Source organism: Prenolepis imparis, unplaced genomic scaffold, assembly GCF_030444845.1.
Source record: "Prenolepis imparis isolate NDT839.2.m4 unplaced genomic scaffold, iyPreImpa1.0 SCAF_5, whole genome shotgun sequence".
Lineage (NCBI taxonomy): Eukaryota > Metazoa > Arthropoda > Insecta > Hymenoptera > Formicidae > Prenolepis > Prenolepis imparis.
The window spans coordinates 5,725,466-5,748,824 of record NW_028141163.1 but is presented as its reverse complement, the minus strand read 5'-3'; the positions used below and the strand labels follow the sequence as shown (position 1 = coordinate 5,748,824).

The 23,359-nt window shown below is 35.3% G+C and overlaps 2 protein-coding genes across 2 annotated transcripts in view; both read left to right on the top strand.

The window, feature by feature from the left end:
• LOC145936019 (uncharacterized) overlaps window positions 1–10,796 on the top strand; it is a 50,839-nt gene extending 40,043 nt beyond the window's left edge. The window contains exons 5-8 of the mRNA XM_083037883.1: window positions 3,503–4,742; window positions 5,460–5,464; window positions 6,388–7,401; window positions 8,843–10,796. Coding sequence (XP_082894009.1) covers window positions 3,503–4,742; window positions 5,460–5,464; window positions 6,388–7,401; window positions 8,843–10,385 — 3,802 coding nt within the window. The 3' untranslated portion in view covers window positions 10,386–10,796. The remainder of the gene's footprint in view (window positions 1–3,502; window positions 4,743–5,459; window positions 5,465–6,387; window positions 7,402–8,842) is intronic.
• Window positions 10,797–16,833: 6,037 nt separating this feature from the next.
• On the top strand, window positions 16,834–18,993 carry LOC145936404 (uncharacterized). Its single transcript, XM_083038622.1, has 2 exons — window positions 16,834–17,451; window positions 17,636–18,993. The coding sequence occupies exon 2, from the start codon at window positions 17,748–17,750 to the stop codon at window positions 18,660–18,662; it is 915 nt and encodes a 304-aa protein (XP_082894748.1). The 5' UTR covers window positions 16,834–17,451; window positions 17,636–17,747; the 3' UTR covers window positions 18,663–18,993.
• Window positions 18,994–23,359: the final 4,366 nt, after the last annotated feature.

Below are 23,359 nucleotides of genomic sequence, written 5' to 3'. Positions count from 1 at the left end.
AAGTTGTTTCTGAAATGTACATATTGAAATTTTTAATATATACAAAAGACATATCTTTATGTGAATTGCCTATTAAAATCGATTTTTTAGTATTATTTACAGTATTCAATAAAATTATAGGTTTTTCCAATATGTGCTGAAGAGACGTAATATTAATGAATAATTGATTTAATTAAGAAGTATGCGTGTGACTTAACTATGCAATAGTTCCACAAGATTCAATTGTATACAAATTTTCTTATAGAAACGACTTTTAAATCTGGAGTAAGTAGTGATTGAGATGTTTCGAGCTTTAACGACACCATTGAGATTAACCGTTGTATTTTAATATGTTTTAGAGAACAAAACTGCAGCAGGAAGATCTTGCAGACGGACGCTTCCGGTTGCTTTATCGTCGGAAAAGAGTCGATACCGATGAGACTGTGGCAGCATGACGACGTTGGTGGTAAATTGCGATATTCGTTGATACCAGCGTTAGACAGCGTCGCTAAAGCTGAGGAAGGTGTAAGTGTACTTGACGTATCGCCATTGACCTCCATTAAGGTCGAAGAGACCGAGGATCAATCGAACAATCGGAGAGTGAGCAATGTCAACAGTAGTATGGATTCCTCTGTACATCAGATAGCCATAGATAATCATACCTGTAAGAAATGCAGTATGAAATTTCCCATGCAATCTATGCTGAATCGCCACAAGATAATGCATAAGATGGGTTCATGGTTTGGCAAGAAACCAGAAAATATTTTCCTTTCATATTTTCGCTCGAGAGAGAAATATGCACGACGTCTAAAGATAAACGCTCGAGGACGATTAAAAGCACCAGAAAAGCGTTCGAAGGAAGCGAAGTACGTTTGCACGTTTTGCAATTTCAGCTGTAATAGACAAGCGACTTTAAACGCACACGTAAAGAGGAAACACGAGGAAGACACAATGAAGACGAAGAAACTCGCTTGTACGATCTGCGATTACGAGTGTTTGAGCGAAGCAAGTCTGAACAGGCACATGTCTAAGCACAGAGGCAAAAGTACGACGAGTTTCGCTTGTAACATGTGCGACTTTGAATGTAAAAGGAGCACCACTCTGGCGTCTCACTTGACGCGGAATCATAAGAGACCTAAGAAAGATCCCCCGACTGCCGGAAAGAGACGCAGGATAACCAAGTGCAACTACGCGTCTTCTGAGAAATCTTGCTCGAACATGGACAAAACGACCAAAAAGGCAGGGTTGATCACGTATCGAGAAGATTCCGACTTGACGATTAAGGAGGAAATTTGCATGGAGGAAGATTGCAAGGTGAAGGAGGGAATCGCCGCTGACGTCCCTAAGAAATCCAGCCCGAAGAGTATCGGCTGCGATCTCTGCGACTTCACGTGCGTGAAGAAGAGCACGTTGTACTCGCACAAACGTCGACACAGGCTGGAGGACGAAGTCGGCGAAGTGTTCGCGTGCAACGAATGCGGCTTCAAGACCGGCAAGAAGTCGTCCTTGTACTCTCACATCAAGCGGAAGCACAAGGAGCCGCGAGGCGCCTGCGACACCCAGCCGGAACTGTTCTATTGCAACCAGTGTGACTACAAGAACAAGAACAAGTACGAGCTGAAGATACACGTCGCGCGCAAGCACTCGGACGACTTCAAGTTCTCCTGCGAGACCTGCGGCAAGAAGTTCAAGGTCAAGGGCGACCTGACGAACCACATACGTTTCAGCCACCGGGAGCAGCCGGTGATCTGCGACGTTTGCGGCAAGACCTGTCTCAACAGCAACTCCCTATACGTGCATCAGAAGTTCGCGCATTACAAGGCCAAGTACGAGTGTCAGATATGCAAAAGGCGAATGGTCAGTCAAGAGAACCTGGATGAGCACATGCTCAGGCAACACGAGCGCAGAGAAAATGTGGTCTGCGAAGAGTGCGGAAAGACATTCTCGCGGAACAGCAGATTGAAGGTGCACATGAGGATCCACACCGGGGACAAACCGTACAGCTGCACCGTCTGCAACAAGTCCTTCGCTCGCAGAACCGCCCTCAAGCAGCATCTGCTCATTCACACCGGCATCAGGCCATACGTGTGCGATATCTGCGGCAAAGCCTTCACGCAGAAACCAGGATTGATCAGCCACAGAAAGTCGCATCCCGGCTCTCATCCACCGCTGCCGCGCGTCCTCATCGATCATATCCTGAACGACGTCATGAACGCTTGACACAACGATCGATCGGCGTAAAGTTTTGTTACGCGAAAGATTACGATTTACGGGATGAATCGTAATTGGAAAATGGTGACAATACACACGTGTAAAAAAAAATTGTGCTTGTGTAATTGATTCTCACATATTGTGCGAATGAGATATTCCTCTGTTGTACGAGTTTTTTTTTACTAATTCAGGGATATCTAGAGGTAGGAAATGCCTATGGCAATCTATTATAAGATTAATCGAAAATACATATGTTATTCACACAGAGGTTTTTTTAATTATATGGTAATGTTATTGTGAATTTTATTATACGCATATCTTTTGATATTATAATACTCGATAAGAATGTTTGTTACATGAAATTCTTCGACACGACCGACAAAACGCACATGTTCTTTTATTAAAAAAATATCCTTTTTATAAAATTGTTAATTTGTTTTGTCATGCGTTGTATCTTAATGATTTTTACTTTATTTGTTTATTATTCGTTATGTCAATGACAGAAAAATTATTAGAACCTAAATATTTTTCAAATAATAAAATATTTAATTTGTTTATTCGTTATTTTGAAGACATTATTTCTAAATATATGTGCATAAAATTGCAGATTTTATGCACTTGTATTCGTAAATATACAACTGCAAGAGAGTGCTTAGATTTCAATTTGTATATACAGTAGATTCCCGTATAACACGGGGAATATATTTCACATTATACGATATTCATGAATTGTACAAAATTTGAAAATACGCTGTTTATTTTATAAAAGACAAAATTTTTTTATAAGCTTTGAAATTTATCTACATGCTGTTGCATCTTTTTTTACCGCGCTATACGAGACTTTACTGTATTTTCTATGTATAGTGCAGTAATTTTTATGTGTTTACCCTAGACTTAATTTCTTTTTTATATACATAATTAATTGTAATCGCGAGTGTGATTTTAGCTGTTTGTCGAATATATATATTACAGAATTTGTAAATCACTATAAAAAAGTTATTGGTTTACTATTGCATAATTGTGACTATCTATATCATCGATTGTAATTTTCAAGAGATCGAAGGAGATTACTGAAGAAAATGATATATAAATAATTATCAAAATTCTCTCTCTTAAAAACTTTTCATTTATCTGAAACATACGCCTCTCATCCATTTATATAAAAAAAAACCCTTATTCTCAGTTACGAGTGTCAAATTGTCCATACATAAACGTAAAAAGGATAAAATTGCTGAATAGATGAATATGTCATTTTAAAACTATCACTTCTTCGATGGTAGAATTTCTAACTAACGTACTGTATAATTTTCAGGATCGTAAATGGATACGGACATTTTCTATACGGCAAAGAATCTATTCCGATGCAGCCGTGGCAAATAGTCGATTTGGAGGGATGTCTCTATTATGCCTTCCTTCCAATGAAACAGGCAAGAAAGATGGAAGTGAGTCGACGCGATCTGAAATCGGACAAGATCGATCGGATTAAAAACGAGACCAATAACGCGGAAGATTCCTTCACGACTGTAAACGACGACAATGTGTACACGGACGCGTTGAACAATCTTTACGTTGTAAAAGTAGAAAACGAAAATGCCGCACTGTCGATGGACGAAATCCCGGACGAGGATGATCAGTCCTGTAACGAGGACGACAAGGTCTACGCCTGCGACGAGTGCAACATTTGTTTCCCGATGAGCCAAATGTTGAAGCATCATCGAGACGCGGTGCATCCGCAGCAGGAAAATGTTGAGAACACGGTGATGACGTACAGTTGTAATTTCTGCAACTACAAGAGTACCAATAAGTCGACCTTTCAATCGCATCTGAACAGGAAACATTCCGCGAATCGGAGCGCGATCAGACGGAAGAGCAAACGTAACAGAACCATTATAGAACCGCAGGAATACTCGTGCGACACCTGCGGATTCAAGTGTCAGAGTCGACGTCGATTGAAGGAACACCTGGATCGCAAACACGGCTCCGAGTACAAGTTCGATTGCGAGTATTGCGGTAAGAAGTTCAAGGTGAAGGGCGACATGAGGCTGCACGTGCGTTTCAAGCACAAGGAGAGCCCGATAATCTGCGATGTTTGCGGCAAGACTTGCTCCAACAGCAATTCCCTCTACGTCCACCAGAAGTGGGCGCACTTCAAGCCCAAGTACGAGTGCGAGATCTGCAAGAGGCGGATGGTCACGCAGGAGAACCTCGATCAGCACATCCTGCTGCAGCACGAGCGCAGGGAGAGCTTTGTCTGCGAAGAGTGCGGCAAGTCCTTCTCGGAGAATCATCGGCTTAAGCAGCACATGATGACCCACACCGGCGATCGGCCGTACGACTGTCACATCTGCGGGAAAGCTTTCGCTCGCAGGACCGCTTACAGGCAGCATCTGCTCATCCATACCGGAAAACGGCCGTACATTTGTGATATATGCGGGAAAGCGTTCACACAGAAACCAGGATTAATCTGTCATCGGAAATCGCATCCCGGCGTGCATCCGCCTTTACCGGTAGTGCACATCGATCACATTCTCAATGATTTCATGAAGAAGGAATAATTGTGTAGTAAAGTATGAAGTCTCAAAAATTTAGTATCGAAAACTTGAATTAAAAGAGCAAATTTTGGGGGGATTTTCCTTTTCTTTCATCAACGAAAACAGAGAAGACAAATTTCGCTTTCGCTAATATCAGCTTTTTGTATTCTTATTTTATCTAATTTTGATGTTTTATTTTTGTTAGCTAAAAATACTACTTCTCGCAAATTTTTTAATAAATCTATGACAATTTGATTCTGTAAAGTATATTTGTTTTTATGATCGAATTAATTGATTCATGAAACAGTATATATATGTTTATATATAAGTTACGACAATGTGATAAATATCAAAACATATTTTAATAAAAAATATCTTGAATTATGAAGACAATTTATTTGCAAGTTAACACTGAGTATTTTATTCGTAAAACCGGATTAGTCGCCAATTTGATATGAGAAACAATTCAAAATGTTTTTAGGAATTTGTTTTATTTTATATGAATTAGTACAAATAATTTAATGAGCAATTGTGTGTAAGTATAATGAATTACATATGATTATAATTTACAGTTTTTGCAAAAACTTTTTTACTTATATATAATATTGAAAGAATTTCAGATGTTCGCAGAAATCAGAAGCAGACAGTGATTTTGTCTTTTGTTTGCATAAATATTAGTAAACAAATTTTTTTTATTTGTTTTTAATTTTTTGTTTCGATAGTTCTTTCTTCTTTCAGTTGACGTAAGTAACATCAGGATTGATCTGCTTTTATGGAATCAAACTTCGTTCTTAATAATCTTTTATTTTTATTTTAGAAGAAAAGGTGTCAATTTTGGATGCACATCTTTGGAATAATTTTTACTTTCTGGTCTTTAACAATAAACGAGGCGTTCATGATTATGAGATTTTATTATCAAAATCAATAGCTGCATTTTTTATGGCTGTATTGATTAATTCTGGTTAGGATAACTAAAAGTATGCTCTCTCCTATAATTAATTTATATCATTGTTACAGTAATTATATAATAATTTGTGGATATATGTATATAAAGAATAGTATCTTTTAAAAAGGGTTTTAACAATTGTAAAGATTTCACGAATTGCTAGATTAGAAAGAGTAAATCTTAATTTTTCGAAAATAATTCAACAGGTTTTTCACTTTTTACGCCATTAATTTTCATAGAATTGCAATATTGTTGAAAGGATCAAGAATTTTTTTTATCTGTGAAACACAAAGAGATATATCAAATTATACTATTATATATATATATATATATATATATATATATATATATGTATATGTATATAACAATTCTATTTTTGAATATTATATGAATAATATATGTTGATATTATGTTATTGTATGCTGTATTTAACAATCTGTTATAGAAGAATTATGCTTTCAATCTTGCATATATCGTATTTTGTTATATTTAAAAATTTTATATAAAAAAAATAAATATATTGTAATTATTCTGTTATCCTAAACATCCTGCACAACAATTTCTCTTTCCATCCCCGAGCAGAGGGGGCTGGAAATAGTCCTAATTCTGCTCGTATGCTCAATGTCATCACAAATTTTAGATTCGAATGTAAGTAGTCAAAGATCTATATATTTTCCAATTATAGAACCGTAATAAAGATACTCTCTCGTAATGTTGTAGGAAACCAACTGCGGACTTCGTCGAGAAAGTAGCAACAAACAAAGCTCGAGAAAAATCATTTGTGTCTGAACACGAAGACAAGAAGAAGAAATCTGAAGAAGACGCTCGCAAAAATGATCTCACGTGCGACGTTTGTCCTAAACGCTTCAAGAGCAAGTACTTATTAAAACGACACAAGCTCACGCATACGATGGAAATGATAAAACGCGAGTACAAACCGGATGTGAAGGAGAACTCCGCGTTCACCGATCTGGTGCCGCGAAATCAGGAAGCTCTCTCGTGCGTAACGTGCGACTTCCGGTGTAGCAAGAGATCCACGATGATCGCGCATCTGGCCGAGAAGCACGAAGGGAACGACAGGTTCAACAATAAACGCGACTTCACCTGCATCGTCTGCGGTTTGGTTTGCGCTCGCAAGGAGACCCTAAGGTCGCACTTTGTGCGCAAGCATACGCAACATTACGGCTTCTCGTGCGAGCACTGTGGTAAGGAGTTCAAGATCAAGGGTGACCTCACCACTCACACGAGACTGAATCACCGGGAGTCGCCGGTGATCTGCGACGTGTGCGGCAAGACCTGTCGCAACAGTCACAGCTTGTACACTCATCAGAAACACGCTCATTATAAGGCCAAGTACGAGTGTCCCTTATGTCATCGACGACTGGTTACCCAGGCGAATCTGGATCAGCACGTGCTGACGCAGCACGAGAGAAAGGAGAAGTCGGTGTGCGAGGAGTGCGGCAAGACCTTCTTCGAGAATTACGATCTGAGGAAACATATGAGGATTCACACGGGCGACAAGCCGTACAGCTGTACGGTCTGCAACAGAGCCTTCGCCAGGCACAGCAGCCTTAGTCAGCACCTTCTTCTTCACACCGGTGAACGTATTTACGTTTGCGACGTCTGCGGCAAGTCGTTCGCCCAGAAGGCCGGTCTCATCTGTCACAGGAAGATTCACTCGGGAACGTTGCCGCCTTTGCCAGTGATACATATCGATCACATATTGAAGGAATTTATAAAGAAATGAACCTGCGAGATCCGAACGTCGTGCCTTATCCTTCCCAAATATTTATTATCTTTCATTGTTTTTTTTTTTTTACGTTTAATTAAATAGATAGGTAATCAAAAATGCTTCTCGTGACGTCTGCGTGCAATAACTATATAAAATGTAAAATTGTTCGTTAGAAAGAAAGCCGGCTATATGAAACATAGGATTTGCTTGTAATATACGATTGACAGCGTACAAATATGAGAAAATCAAATGAATGTAATAAGCATATTTTTAATTGTGATTTTTAAGAATGTGTCCGAAACAATGCAGCTTGCGAGAATCAGAAAGTATGCAATAATAATAATAATAATAATAATAAGATATAAAACTTATGAATAATAATAAATATAATAATGCATTATTATATTTAATGTTTAATTTTAATTATTATATTATGTTATGCGAATCTTATTTTTTCTCTAATATTTTTATCTACCAGATAAAAAGCATTTTCTTTTGTTTTATTAATACTTTACTTCATTTATGTGTTATGTCCAATTTCACATATATTAAATACTTCATGCAGCATATTTGATTGTATGTATAACCCTTAAGTAACAAAAAGATGAGAAACGTTATAATTTTAAAGGTTATAATTTTTTATTATTAATAAAAAATTGCTTAAACAATTCAAAATATTGAAATTTTAAAAAATTTAACTCTTGATTAAAATTTATATTTTTTTTAAATTGCAAATACACAAATATAAAAAGACATTAACAAAAAATAGATTATTTTATTTAGAAATATGCAAAGCATACTCTGAGAAAAATCTCTTTATAAAATTTATATTGTAAAGTTTGTTCGACTTCTAATTGCTACTTAATTTGTACTTAAGGGTTAAACACATAATTTCGTGAATTATAATTTAATTATGTATATCAATATTTTTAAATAACATTAATTATATATGAATAATATTCAGATTTTATCTACAAACATTTTATTGTTTTACTTATGTTCTAAAAAAATATTACTTAACATTTTTCTTTCTCTACTTTTTTTTTACTTAATAAAACTCATATAATTATATAACTTATTTAGAAATAGGGTTGATACAATGGATACATGTGTTTCTAAAATTGTTAAAATAAATATTATTGACTATGCTAAATGTTTATAGTAATGTTTTGTTTTATGAAAATATTTCATACTTTGAATTTTCCCCATTTTATATGGCAGTTTCGTAATTAATGTAGGTCGCAACGGACTGCAATGCTGATCAACAAGAAGGGTAATAGTTTTAGCTCCTTGTTTGTGAGTACCTTCGTTGATCTGATCTTTATAATTAAATCTACATAGCACGCGAGAATAAATAATATCTTTTAGCGTACAATTTACTCCGATATACATAAATGAATCATATATTCCTTGTAATAATTATTCCATTTCTTGGTGTTTCAGATACGAAGCAGACGCTTACGATTCTCGTGGTATTTTTATATTTGACAAAGAATCTTTGGTGATGAAGAAATGGCAAATTTTGGAATTCGACGGCAAGCCATATTACGCGTTTATACCTGAAGACGATGCGCCTCTGCCGGATGAAGATATATCGGAACACATAGAGGAAGAAGTGGAGCAAATAGATGAAGAAATAGAGGACGAGGAACATATCAGTGCGGATGATATGAAACAGGAGTATTATTTTGAGGAAAAGACCTACGATTCTATGGAAGAAACATTATATAATGACGACAGCATTCTCAACGGAGACATCGAGGAAACGGAAGAATCGAATATAAAACCGATCACGTTGAACGGCGACGCTGCGGACGACAAAGCTGCTGGAGATTTATACCAAGTGAAAGTGCAAGGAAGTACGGTCACTATCGAGAAACTTACATCAACAGAGATGGATGCAAAAGCGGACGAATACGAGGAAGCGGAGGAAGCGGAGGAAGCGTATAACGATGAGGGAGAGATTGAATATCTTGAGGAAGAGATTCTTGATTCTTCTTTCAGCGATAATGCGCCGTTGCCTACGAAAATATCTTCGAAGAGTCCCGGCGGAGCTTTCAAGTGCAAATTATGTTCAGAGATGTTCGACTCGGCGATATCCTTCAGGAAACACGTGGCGTGGACTCATAAAAAGAAGGTGTGTATAAGGCAAGACGGCGCATATATATGCGCCGTGTGCGACTATAGGACCTTGAAGAAGAGCTCGTTTATCACGCATCTAGAGAGGAAGCACGAGACCTGGTCCAGGAAGCGATCCAATAACACGATGTTCCCTTGCAACGCCTGCGGATTCATTTGTAGATCGAAGCATTCCTTGCAGTCCCACTTCATAAGAAAGCATACGGACAAATATGAGCACCAGTGCAGTTCTTGTTCAAAGAAATTCAAGGTCAAGGGTGATCTAACGAATCACATACGATTCCACCATAAAGAGAAGCCGGTCAAGTGCGATGTATGTGACAAACTGTGCCTCAACAGTGGCTCGTTGTACGTGCATCAAAAATGGGCGCATTATAAGCCGAAATATGAATGTCACATCTGCAAAAGACGCATGGTTACGCAGGAAAATCTGGATCAGCACTTGCTGACGCAGCACGAAAAACGCGATAAGATAGTCTGCGCCGAATGTGGTAAGACGTTCACAAAGAAGGACTCTTTCAAGAGGCACATGGTGGTTCATACGGGATGCAAGCCGCATTCCTGTATGATCTGTAAGAAACCCTTCGCCAGGAGATCGCAGCTGCGCCAGCATCTGCTCATTCACACTGGCAAGCGACCGTTCGTATGCGACATTTGCGGGAAAGCGTTTACGCAAAAGCCAGGCTTGATCTGTCACAGAAAGACTCATCCCGGTCCTCATCCACCATTGCCGGTTATGCCGATCGCGGATCTTGTTAACGAATTCACGAAAGAATACGTGCAAGAAAACGAATTCCCAAAAGAATACGTGGAAGAAATTGAGGAGAAGATCGATGAAGAGATGTGAACACTCGATTTAATACATGAATATTTTTTTTTTTAATATTTTTCTCTAAAGTAGCAAAAAATGTGCGATCGTTGCGTAAAAAGAACTATAAAATAACTGAAAACAATTTTTACGAGATAGAAGAATAAGATCTCAAAACGGCAATTCTAAATTTTTTCAACAAAATTTCCGTTCACACATATTGTTTATGATCACGCGTAAGATTACATAACTTTTATTTTTTTATCGTAAAGTGGTTATAAGAGAACTTGATTTTTACAATATTATTCAAATATACATATAAAACCTAATAAATTTTCACAAAATATTAATCTTTTTTTTCTTCTCTTTTTTTTTCGAAAATTGACTTCTCTGATCGTCACTATGAATTCGAATAACATAGTTTATGTACTTTATCTATTATCTTCACTCTGTATCTTTTCATATTAGAATTTAATTTTAAAATAAAACAAATATTTCGTTCATTGTAATAAAACAAACAATAAGAAAATATAAATTTATTATATTGTATACATAATATGAAACATTTTATTGACTATAAAAACGTGATTACTTTTGAAGACTAGAAACTTATGATGACTTATTTGTATTCAAAGTTTAAATAAATTTTGAAGAATAGGTGAAAAAAAAAAATTATATATATATATATATATATATATATATATATATATGAACGAATATATGAGCTATATAGATTATATGATGATTATACGATGATGAATTGTAAATTGCATATAACAAAAATTTAGAAGTTATCTTTCAATTTTTGTTTCGCCTTTCAGCCGTTTAAGATCATCTGATGTTTATCATTATAGTAAAATTAAAACTCTGTACATTTCTTCAGCCAATAAAATGGATAACAAATAGCATCGATAGCATAAATCTTTTCATAAATTTTACAGTTATATGTTTCATTTATTAATAAAACTTCAACTTATTGATAAATAAGTAAGCTATTTTATTGGTTACAGAAAAGTGATTATGATTCAGTAAAATGATTACTCAATACTAAATTTTTTGAATGCTGATTTCTTATGGTAGAAAAAGAACCCTAACATGTTAGACATGGTGATATCAATGATAATGAATATAATTGACAAATTATATACATACATACATATATATATAGTTTTTTCCAATCAATGTGTAGAATTATTTTACAAAAAATAAATTTAATGTATATATTCATTAATGTGTATATATATATTAATTTATTATTTCTTTTTTTGATTATCTGATTATCACTATTTTTTATTATATGTCTAATTTTATTTTATTATTTTACATAATACTTGACACTTTCTAATTTACAAAGTAAATAGCTCTATAATAATTTTAGAATTTTGCAATTGTTTACAGAAGTGTAAGACCAATATAATTTAAACTTATATAAATATTTTTTCTTATTATTAAGCAATAACTTTAAAAATTGAAATAATTCGAAGATGGGAAAAACATTAAAAATTATTTTTATAAAAATGCAATCTTAAAAACGAGAGAAACAAATATTAAACACATTTTTATTCTACCCTCGAATAAGACCTTTGATAGAAGAATTCATTTTTTAAATACATATATTAATAATATTCTTAAGTCTTTTTTCTTCATTTTCTACTTTAGGATCAGCATATTTTGAGAATTACAAAATAATAATTTTTTAAGTAAGATATACGTCGTATTAAATACAATACAATATAATATTTAATGATATCTGAAGACAAACACACACACATGTAATTGTTCTATACTTCCTATATTTATTGTACAGTAAATGTTCTGTTATTCGGAAAACTCTGCTATTATTTTGTATGGAGAAACATATAACACAATGCCCTTAATTCATATAAGAATAAAATTAGTTTTTTTTTAATGTAAAAGTTGTTATTTTCTCACAAAATCTTAAAATCTTTTAAATATTAATTAATATTATATAAAATATCATTATAAGTGATATATCTCGAGCAATTTCTATTATATGTTTCTCTATACATAATAACGTGTGTATTTTCTGGAATATACATATTAACATTAATATCGATTTATAAATAATAGCATATTATTAAATAGCTTTACATAATAGAAATACGGCGCAAAACTATTTTTGCTAAGATAAATTGTGTTTAATAAAAATTAAAATAAATAAGATCTGTGCACAAACATATAAATTTCTGTCTCAAATAAATATTTTTAACGACACAAATTTTTGTAATTATCTTAAGCTATAAATAACGTATATTTTTAATTAGTATATATCGATATTATATGTTATCTTGCAACAGCATGATTTGACGTGTTCTTTAAATATCTTCGAAGATAGTTTACATTTTTACGAAACATTTCGTAAAATTACACAATACTGTGAGATGAGTATATATTTATATTAATCAGTTTTGTTGAAGCTTTAGAAATTATAATTTTTTTTTCTCAAACTTGCAGGAATGTGACTGATACGGATCCTTTACCAATCAACGAAAAAAAGTACGCCGATATTGCTGGCTCTCTAAAATACAAGGAAGGAGATCGCACAAAGAAGTCTAAGTCAGAAATAAATCGACAAGAAGTTTCTACTAGAAATACATCGAGAAAGTCATCGCTTACTGCATCTACTGCATCTACTTCATCTACTGCAAAACTCAAATATACGTGCAGAAATGTAACTGATACGGATCCTTTACAAATCAACAAAAAAAAGTACGTCGATATTGCTGACTCCCTAAAATACAAGGAAGGAGATCGCACAAAGAAGTCTAAGTCAGAAATAAATCGACAAGAAGTTTCTACTAGAAATACATCGAGAAAGTCATCGCTTACTGCATCTACTGCATCTACTTCATCTACTGCAAAACTCAAATATACGTGCAGAAATGTAACTGATACGGATCCTTTACAAATCAACAAAAAAAAGTACGCCGATATTGCTGACTCCCTAAAATACAAGGAAGGAGATCGCACAAAGAAGTCTAAGTCAGAAATAAATCGACAAGAAGTTTCTACTAGAAATACATCGAGAAAGTCATCGCTTACTGCATCTACTTCATCTACTGCAAAACTCAAATATACGTGCAGAAATGTATCTGATACGGATCCTTTACAAATCAACAAAAAAAAGTACGCCGATATTGCTGGCTCCCTAAAATACAAGGAAGGAGATCGCACAGAGAAGTCTAAGTCAGAAATAAGTCGACTAGGAGTTGTTACGAGAAATACATCGAGAAAGTCATCGCTTACTGCATCTACTTCATCCACTGCAAAACGCAAATATACGTGCAGGAATGTAATTGATACGGATTCTTCACAAGCCAACAAAAAAAAGTACGCCGATATTGCTGGCTCCCTAAAATACAAGGAAGGAGATCGCACAGAGAAGTCTAAGTCAGAAATAAGTCGACAAGAAGTTTCTACGAGAAATACACTGAGAAAGTCATCGCTTACTGCATCTACTATATTTAATGCATCTGCTTCATCTACTGAAAAGCACAAATATATGTTGTGGCAGAAGAAAGAACCTATGCAGATCAGACAAAGGCTGAGCGGGAACGTTTGGACCTGTAACGTGTGCTCTAAAAACTTCGTTAAGATCTTGCAATTGAGAGAGCATATGAAATATCATGTGGAAAACTTTTACTATTGCGGACGCTGCAAGATTACCTTCCAGTGTCCAAAGAAATTACAGAAACATATGGATACGGTGCACACTTCCAGAAAGGCATACATCTGCAACAGATGCAACATCGACTGCAAATGCAAGCAGTCGTTGGACGACCACTATTTGAGGAAGCACACGCATGATCGGAATTACGTGTGCAATACGTGCGACAAGTCCTTCAAAGTGAAGAGCAATTTGTACATGCACATGAAATATATTCACGGTGATGGTCGCGAGGTGACCTGCGACGTCTGTGACAAAACTTATCGGACCTCGTTCGCGCTGAAGAAGCACATGAGTCAACGTCACAGCGATCGTAAATTCCCTTGCCAGGTGTGCGGGAAGAAGCTCGCGACCAAGGAATCGCTGGAGCGACATACCAAGCTGCACGATCGTCGGAAAAGCTTTATGTGCGAGATATGTGACAAGAGCTTCAAACGCAGCGACACCCTGGATAAGCACATAAAGATCCATTTCGATGTTAAGCCGTTTAGCTGCAAGATCTGCGACAGGTCGTTCAGGAGTAATAACACGTACAAGCAGCATCTGCTGAGGCACACCCGCGTCAAGCCGTACGTCTGCGACGTGTGTCGTGAGAAATTCAGGCAGAAAGCGGGACTCTTGGTGCATCGGAAGAAACATCCTGGACCGCTACCTCCGCTTCCCACTATATCGATAGATCACATCATCCAGCATCTGATGAAAAAGTTTGAGTTTTAGAAGAAAGTTTAACGGAGTTTGGCCAAGTCGAGACGCGAGTCCAATGTGTCCTATACTTATTTTTGGATTTAAGCAGAATTGTGCGACGATACAAAAGATAATTCGTAAGAAAGAAGAAGAGCGAGGAGCGAGTGTCCACTTTTTGTATTAAGAAATAATTTTTTTTATATTGTAATAAATTATGTTCTTTCGCGTGAAAAAAATATCATATTTTTATTTTTCTTACACATATTCAGATTGAGAGAATAACAATTCTCAACCCGTGAATGTTTCCAATATGAATGCTGCAGGACTGTTGTTTCAAATATATTTTTAAAGATATCTAAATATATATATATATATATAAATGTTATTTTACATATATATATATGTCATATACATGCTACATAACAAAATATTTTAATCTAACACATAATTCATGAATTAATAATATAAGTAATATCCCGCAAATTAACTGTTTTTTCTTTTAATGAAGATGTTCAAGTTTTTAAATTAGAGATTGAAAACTATCAATTGATATATATATTGTATTTCGCCAAAAAAGTATATATGCTAAATTTATATTGTATCAACGTATTCGTTATAGTATTATATATTGTGTTAGTATATCATATATATTACAAATAATAATTATGAAATTGTTAAAATAATAATTAGCTTAAATTTTGTTCTCATTCTGTATTATTTTCTATAATATATTTCTCAAACAATCATCTTTACACGTTTTATATATCTTCATTAAAAGAATGCCATTGATTAAAAATGTATTATAGCGTAATCTTGGAAATAAAGAAATGCATACTGAAATATTAATTGAAACATAAATTTATGACATTATTTGCAAATCATATCCAAATAAAATATCGCATACTTTTGGAAACCTTTTGCAAAATGTTAAGATAATATTTTTCATGTGCATATTTTAAATGTGATATTTGATTGAAATATCGTTAAAGGTGTGAGTCGGATATAAATGAATTAAAATAAGATGAAACGAGGCATTTTCATCATATTTTTGGATTTCATCATTTTATGACAAAAAATTTTTTTTGTCGTAGGTTTACTGATTTACTAGAACTCGATGAAATCAAGATCGATGCAATCAAGATCGAAGGAAGCCTTCGGGAAGCGAACGCGTTGTTTATGGCAACATCTATGAACGCTGCGAATGAGATAAACAGCGTAGAGAACAGTAAAGAAAATAAGGATGTAGGAAGTTCATCGTATGATCATTATTCGTGCAGTATTTGCGCCTTCCCGTGCCAAACGAAAGGGAGTTTGATAAGACACATGCAGCTTCACGAGCATACATGTAGCATCTGCAACGGGCTGTTTGAATCGTCGAAAAAGCTACAGAGTCACATGGCCCTAAAGCACGGCGAGGCCAAGTACGTGTGCAAATTGTGCAACACCACGTTTTGGAGTAAGTCGGACTTGAGGAAACACTTTATGACCAAGCACTTGGATCCCTTCTGCAACATCTGCAACATTTGTAATCAGGAATTTCAGACGATGTACGCCATTACGAGACATATGCATCGCTCGCACAGCACTGTCTCTATAATTTGTACTCTCTGCAAACGGGAATTCGGTAACTCTACAGCGTTGAGGATGCACAACAAACACGTTCACTTGAAGGCGGGATTCCAGTGCGGGATCTGCGGGAGACGGGATATCTTCAGTGTGGTCGAATTAGAAACCCATTTACGCCGACACAGAGATAAGCAACGTGTGTCGAGCCAGCACATTTGTACAACGTGCGGACAGTGTTTCGATAAGAAACCACATTTGACGGAACACATGATCAAATGTCACGGCAAGACTAATCCTTACGTATGTCCGGTTTGCAAAAAGAGTTTCGAAAAACGTTCAAATCAGATACAACATATTCTCACGCACATGCATAACTTATATACGTGCGACATTTGCGGAGCGAAATTTCCGCGAAGGTCTACTTTAATAAGTCATAGGAAAATGCATCCTGGACCGCTCGGGCCGTTGCCGATTATACCTGTGACAGGTCTTGTGAGCAAGTTTGTTAGAGATTACTTGAACAGTACCAAGAGTCTGTCAAATCCTTAATCATGAATTTGATATAGCAAGTTTAAAAGAGCAAGTTTATAAAGTATTAGTGAATAATTTATTTCATCCGAAATTGTTCTTTGTTTAGGAAATAGGATTTTTATAAAGTAAAAATAGATTTTTCAAGTAATTTTTCTATAAGCGTTTTTAATTATGACGTCGCAAATCGCAGTTATAAAATAAGAGATTTATTGTTCTCTTTCTTTCAGATTATATTACGATTAGGCTACGATTATACTTTCCGTTAATGATTTTATGTTATAGTATGTTTTATTTTTAACGAAGAGATACGATTCAAATCGTGTATGTACAGTAAATTTATTTAAAATATATTAACGATTAATCCAGATTGTGTTTTTCAAATCGTTCGATCAATCTTATATTCCTCAATAATTATATATATATTTATTTATAGAGAATTTATTTACGCTGTATGCGTCAGGTAAGTTATCATTTGCCCCATTCACATAATTAATGATGATACTAATCCCCGCTCTTTTTTTAGATGGCCAAAAAGTTTTGCGTTGCATTGCGATAAACCACACTCTCATCAATATCTAAAATCGGTACAGTGTCTTTCGTAATTCTCTGCAGACTTCTAATCGCTCAGTTAGGAAGGTAACTTGAAAGATGTCAAAATAAAGTATCCGACTGTTTATTAAATCCAATGGTCATTAAATCACTCCCAATCACTTCCCTCTTTATTAGCGAATTCTCGACAATTCTGATCGATAAACTTAAGCAATTGAATCCTCGATTTATAGCTAATAATAATGCGAACTTTTGCCTTTTTATGTTTTAGAGTGGTGGATCCGTTAAATGTTGAATCCATTGTCATCCAAAAACCATTGGAATGCGAACAAACGAGAAGAGAAAAGTCTTTAATAGAAGACGAAGAACGAACGCTAGAAGGGATGAACGTAGACTTGACAAGGGAACCTAGTTCGCGAATTGAAACCGAAGGGAATCGGTCGACCAGAAGAAAGCCGACGTGCGTAGAGTGCGATCACTGTTGCCGCAAATTCCTAAAGAAAAGCAATCTCGCCGAGCACTTGAAGCAGCACAGACACAAGTGCGCCGATTGCCCGAAGACTTTCAGCCTTCAGCGTTACTTGGTCTCCCACATCGAGAGGAATCATCGACAGCAGATGTACGAGTGCAGCGTGTGCAAGTACAAGAGCAACAACAAGGGCACCCTGAAGAATCACTACATCCGCTTGCACACGAGCAACTACGATTACTCGTGCGACATCTGCGGCAAGCAATTCAAGATCAAGAAAGCCCTGAATCACCACGTGAAGCAGAATCACAGCGAAGCACCGCCGATCGTGTGTGACGTCTGCGGTCATTTCAGCAAGAATCTCCATGCCCTCAAAGCGCATATGAAGTACAGACACTACAAGCCGGAATTCGTCTGCCGGATATGTCGACGGGGTATGACCACGCAGGAGAACCTGGAGCAGCATCTCATGTGGCACGAAACCAGGGAGAAAGTGCTCTGTCCGACTTGCGGCAAGAGATTCCGAGGACGCGACCTTGACTCGCACATGAGGGTGCACACTGGAGTAAAGCCGTTCCCCTGTCCTGTCTGCGGAAAGACGTTTCGACGACAAACAGCGCAGGAGCAACATGTGTTGATCCACACCGGGAAGAGACCCTACATTTGCGATATTTGCGGCCAAGCGTTTGCCCAAAAGCCCGGTCTCATCTGCCACAGGAAGAGACATCCTGGTCCTCTGCCTCCGCTACCTGTAGTCTCCATTAAAAATATTGTCACGGAATTTACGAAAGAGTATACGACAAAAAATGCAGTCATAAAGATAGAATAATTTTTAATATTTCGAGTAGATATATGTATAACGAGATAAAACCAATTGTGCATTTTGAATACTTTGTCATTGCACAAAAGAGAGAATAATTAAGGATTTGACATAAAAAAGGTAAAATTGCAAGCAATTGCAAGAATCAAAAGAAAAAATTGCTTTTTTTAAAAAATATTTTATCTATATAAAAGAGAGAAATACTTTCTTCTATATGTTTTGTAGATATAAATATAATATTTTTGTAATTCTTATAAATATTTTTATAAACAATATCTTTACACATTAGTCTTGACATATATACGGACTTTTTCAACAGAGAAATATGTATTATAGAAATTATATACATATACAGAATTTCTCTTTTTTATGTCAAGTTTCCAAGTTTAAATGTCTTTTTATAATTTTTCTATTGTATTTTGTGTATTCAGTTCGCAATAAATCTACAATTTTTATAAATTTTGAATATATTTATTGTGGCTTCCTATATATAATAATAAGAGTTTAGCACATAGAAAAATTGAAAAACACTATATTCTATTAGTTTAAAATGAATATTGTAAAGAGAATATCGATGTTATATTTTTTTGCTAAATTAACCATTATAAATGCGAATTTAATTAACTTAATATAAAATGATTAATGAAATAAAAACAATATTAACCATTATTTAGAATGTCTTACTTTTAGAAAATATTTCGATAATAAGATTTTAGATAAATATGAATTATTTTTCATTATTTTATTTAATTTTTGTTAAAAAAAGCTATATGAAATTTTGATTAACTCAAAAATCAATTTCAAATAATTATTTAATTATTTTTTATCAATGTATCGGAACATTGCATTAAAAAATGTAATTATATTACGTAAATTGTAATCTATGTATATATACGATTTAACTCAATGCAACGATATTTTTATATTTTCCACATTCTCTTTGTAGATTAAAAATATTTTCGAGTAAAAAAACCGGAAAAGATTCGACACATTTTTAATACCTCAAGTAAGTAAGCCTAATATCCAGCGATAAATCATGAGCGGTGTGTAATAAAATTTAATTCGATCGTAATTTATGTTTTAGCGATTCACGTCTGGACCCCCTGAACGTCGTGGACATCAATATTTCGGAACACTCGCCCATTGAAAGTATAGAGTGCACGCCCGAGTATGATTCGCTACCAAATAGGCTCAAACGACACATTACCAGAAAAAGAAAGGTGTCGAAACAGGAGAATGATTGTACGAAGAAAGATACGAAAAAGCAAAATACAAATCAGAATAAAATCGATAGGAGGAAACCCGAACTCTTCCTGGAATGCGCCACGTGTGGCAAACGTTTCGGCGACAAATCTACCATGATAAAACACATGAGCCAGCACAAGTACCAGTGCCAAACCTGTTACCAGAGTTTTAGCTTGAAGCGAGACCTGAAGCGTCACATCGAGAAGATCCACGGACCTTTACTCTATCCCTGCAGCATTTGCGAGTACAAGAGCAGTAATAAATGCACTCTGAAGGATCACTTTATACGGAAACACACCAGCATCTTCCAATATTCCTGCACGGTTTGCAAGAAGCAGTTCAAGATCAAGAATGATCTGAAGCAACATATGAATCAAGTACATAGTGGCGAACCGCCCGTCATTTGTAGCATCTGCGGACACGCGTGTAAAAACCTGCCTGCCATCAAGGCGCACATGAAGTACCGACACTACAAGCCGGCTTACGAGTGCAAGATATGCAAACGAGGTCTGACCACGCAAGAGAATTTGAACCAGCATCTGATCTGGCACGAACGGAAGGAGAAGGTCATCTGTCCCACTTGCGGCAAGACCTTTGGCCAGAAGAGGGACTTGGATCTTCACTTGAGGATCCATCAGGGTATCCGACCGTTCTCCTGTCCAGTCTGCGGCAAGACTTTTCCCAGAAAGACCGCGCAAGAACAGCACATATTGATTCACACCGGCAAGAGACCGTATATCTGCGACATTTGCGGGCAAACTTTCGCGCAAAAGCCGGGACTCATTTGTCATAGGAAGCGTCATCCTGGACCACTGCCGCCGTTACCTGTAGTACCGATTAAAAAAATAATTATGGACTTTACGAAAGAACTGGGAGTTTCACAAGAAAATACATTTACAAGATAAAATAACGCTAGATAGCTAATAAATGTCAATTCGAAAGATTATTCCGTCGTTTGACGATATTTCACCGCGCGAGATTAATTAAATTCGTTCAGATTAAATTTAGAACACACAATCTTATACGTATGAATATGTGACATCGATTATTGCGATTAATTGGCGAATTTCAGAACTTGTTTTTTGAAATTATAAAATTATTTGATTATCTCATAAGAAAAGAATTTAATTTTTAAAAACGCATCTTTTTAAAACTAGTTTGAAATATAGAATTTGTATCTAAAATAACAGCTGGATTAATCGATGCTAAACATTTTAGAAGTTATATTATAATTTCAGTTTCTAATTTTAAGTTTATACATATTTGACTATTTACGTAATATTCATCTTTGTCGTTCAGTGAGTTTTAATATATTTGTTTTCAATATAATAATCAAATATACAATTACTAAACTGAGATGTAGTTTGTGGCAAAAAGTAAGATTTTAAAATGTAGTGAGAGACAAATTTTTATAAATGATGATTATAATTATCTGTTATATAAATCATAATTCTGATTTATATATACACAAACACGAATGCAAATATATGTATATAATTTTTTTAACAACGAGAAAACTAGAGAAGAGTAGTTCAGAAAAATACACGAAAATTTTTACACAAAGATTCTATATGTATATATACAATATATATATATATATATATATATATATATATATATATATTAAATTTTCATTAAGAATTATATAACGTACATTCTTTCTCTATTCACGCTATGGTGTGTATATCAATGACTGTGTTTAAATAAAAAAAAAACATTGTCCACAATTGTTTTGAAATTATTTGATATTCTCCTGAAATTTAACAACTACAAAAATACTATATATTATTTTTTTTAAATATCTAAATTCTTGAATACCATTAGAAAATTCATAATAATTTATTATAAATTTATTTATTATATATACGACATATGCATTATTTTTTTTAATAGTATAATTTTATCATAATTTTTTATCTCTTTTTTTTAAATTTATGTTTTCACATTTTAACAAAATTTAAATGTAATTTTGTCTCTGCTACTTATGAAATAATGATACATTGTTTTGTAATATATATACATATATTTGTTTATAAGATTGATACACAAATTTAATAATTTACAAGCTAATATAATGGAGTATTATAGAATTCTTAAAGAATTTGATGAGTTTGAATTTTGAATAAAAAATTTAAAATAGTTACTTTGTAACTTATATAAGATATGATTCTCATTTCATCGAAATTTTACAAAAGAAATTAAGCTTTGCAAGTTTATATATTTTGTACATTTGTATCAACATTTATTAAAAAAAAAAAAATGTTTCTTACATATTATATCTATTTATACGAAGACAATTGATGAAAAGGGATAGATAACTCGAAATGAAGAAGAAAAAGTAAATTATTGAAGATTTCCATGTATATATTTTAAAAATGTATAGCACTTTTTTTTCGGTAGAAAAATATATTCTACTTAATTTTTGTTTTGATTCTTGCAAGATTTTATCGTGAGACGCATATCTCTCATTACCCTCCGTTATTTCAGGCAACGAAGGGGTAAATCGCGGGCAGTGCACCAATGCGTCAAATGCGGAGCTTGCTTTCGACACACGCGAAAACTCGTGGAGCACCTGAAGAATCTGCACAATATCGATCGGGCCTTCAGCTGTGACGAGTGCAACAAGACATTTCGCAGCCCGATGAACATAGCACGCCACAAACTGATCCACACCGGGCTAAAGATGTTTGTCTGCGATCTCTGCGAGTATAGCACCAATCAAAAGTCCAATCTGGAGTGCCATCGTCGTCGACACGCCAAGGATTATAGCTTCAAGTGCGAGATGTGCGACAAGGGGTTTTTCCACAAGACCGAATATCTGGAGCACCAGAACTCACATACGAATAAGAATCTGTATCGCTGCGAGCACTGCTGCAAGTATTACTTGTACAAGAAGAATCTGACCGTGCATCTGATGACGCATCACACGGGCAAACAGACCGGGAAGACCCCGAAGACGAGACACGCGTGCAAATTCTGCCCGGAAAGATTCGTCTACAAGAGGTTGCTGGAGAGACACATGAAGAATCAGCACGGATTCACGGAACAGGCGTCGACGAAACACCTGTGCGATCTATGTGGCGCGGAATTGTCATCGATGAGACGATTAACGGTGCACAAACGCAATCACGTGGGCGAGAAGATCTTCGAATGCGACACATGCGACAAGAGATTCGCCAGCAAAGAGAACCTGAGTATCCACAAACGGATTCACACGGGCGACAAACCGCACGTGTGTCCGCAGTGCGGTAGAAGTTTCACCCAGAGGACCTCGTTGGTCTTACATCTACGGTATCACTCGGGTCAAAGGCCTTATCAGTGTCCGGATTGCGGCAAGAGCTTCGTGTCCAACGCTTTGCTCAAGAGGCATCGCAAGGTGCACGAGAAGGTTGTGCAACCGAAGATACGATGAAGCGATTCAAACAGACTGATATGTTCTGATTTTTATCTGACTTTAGATT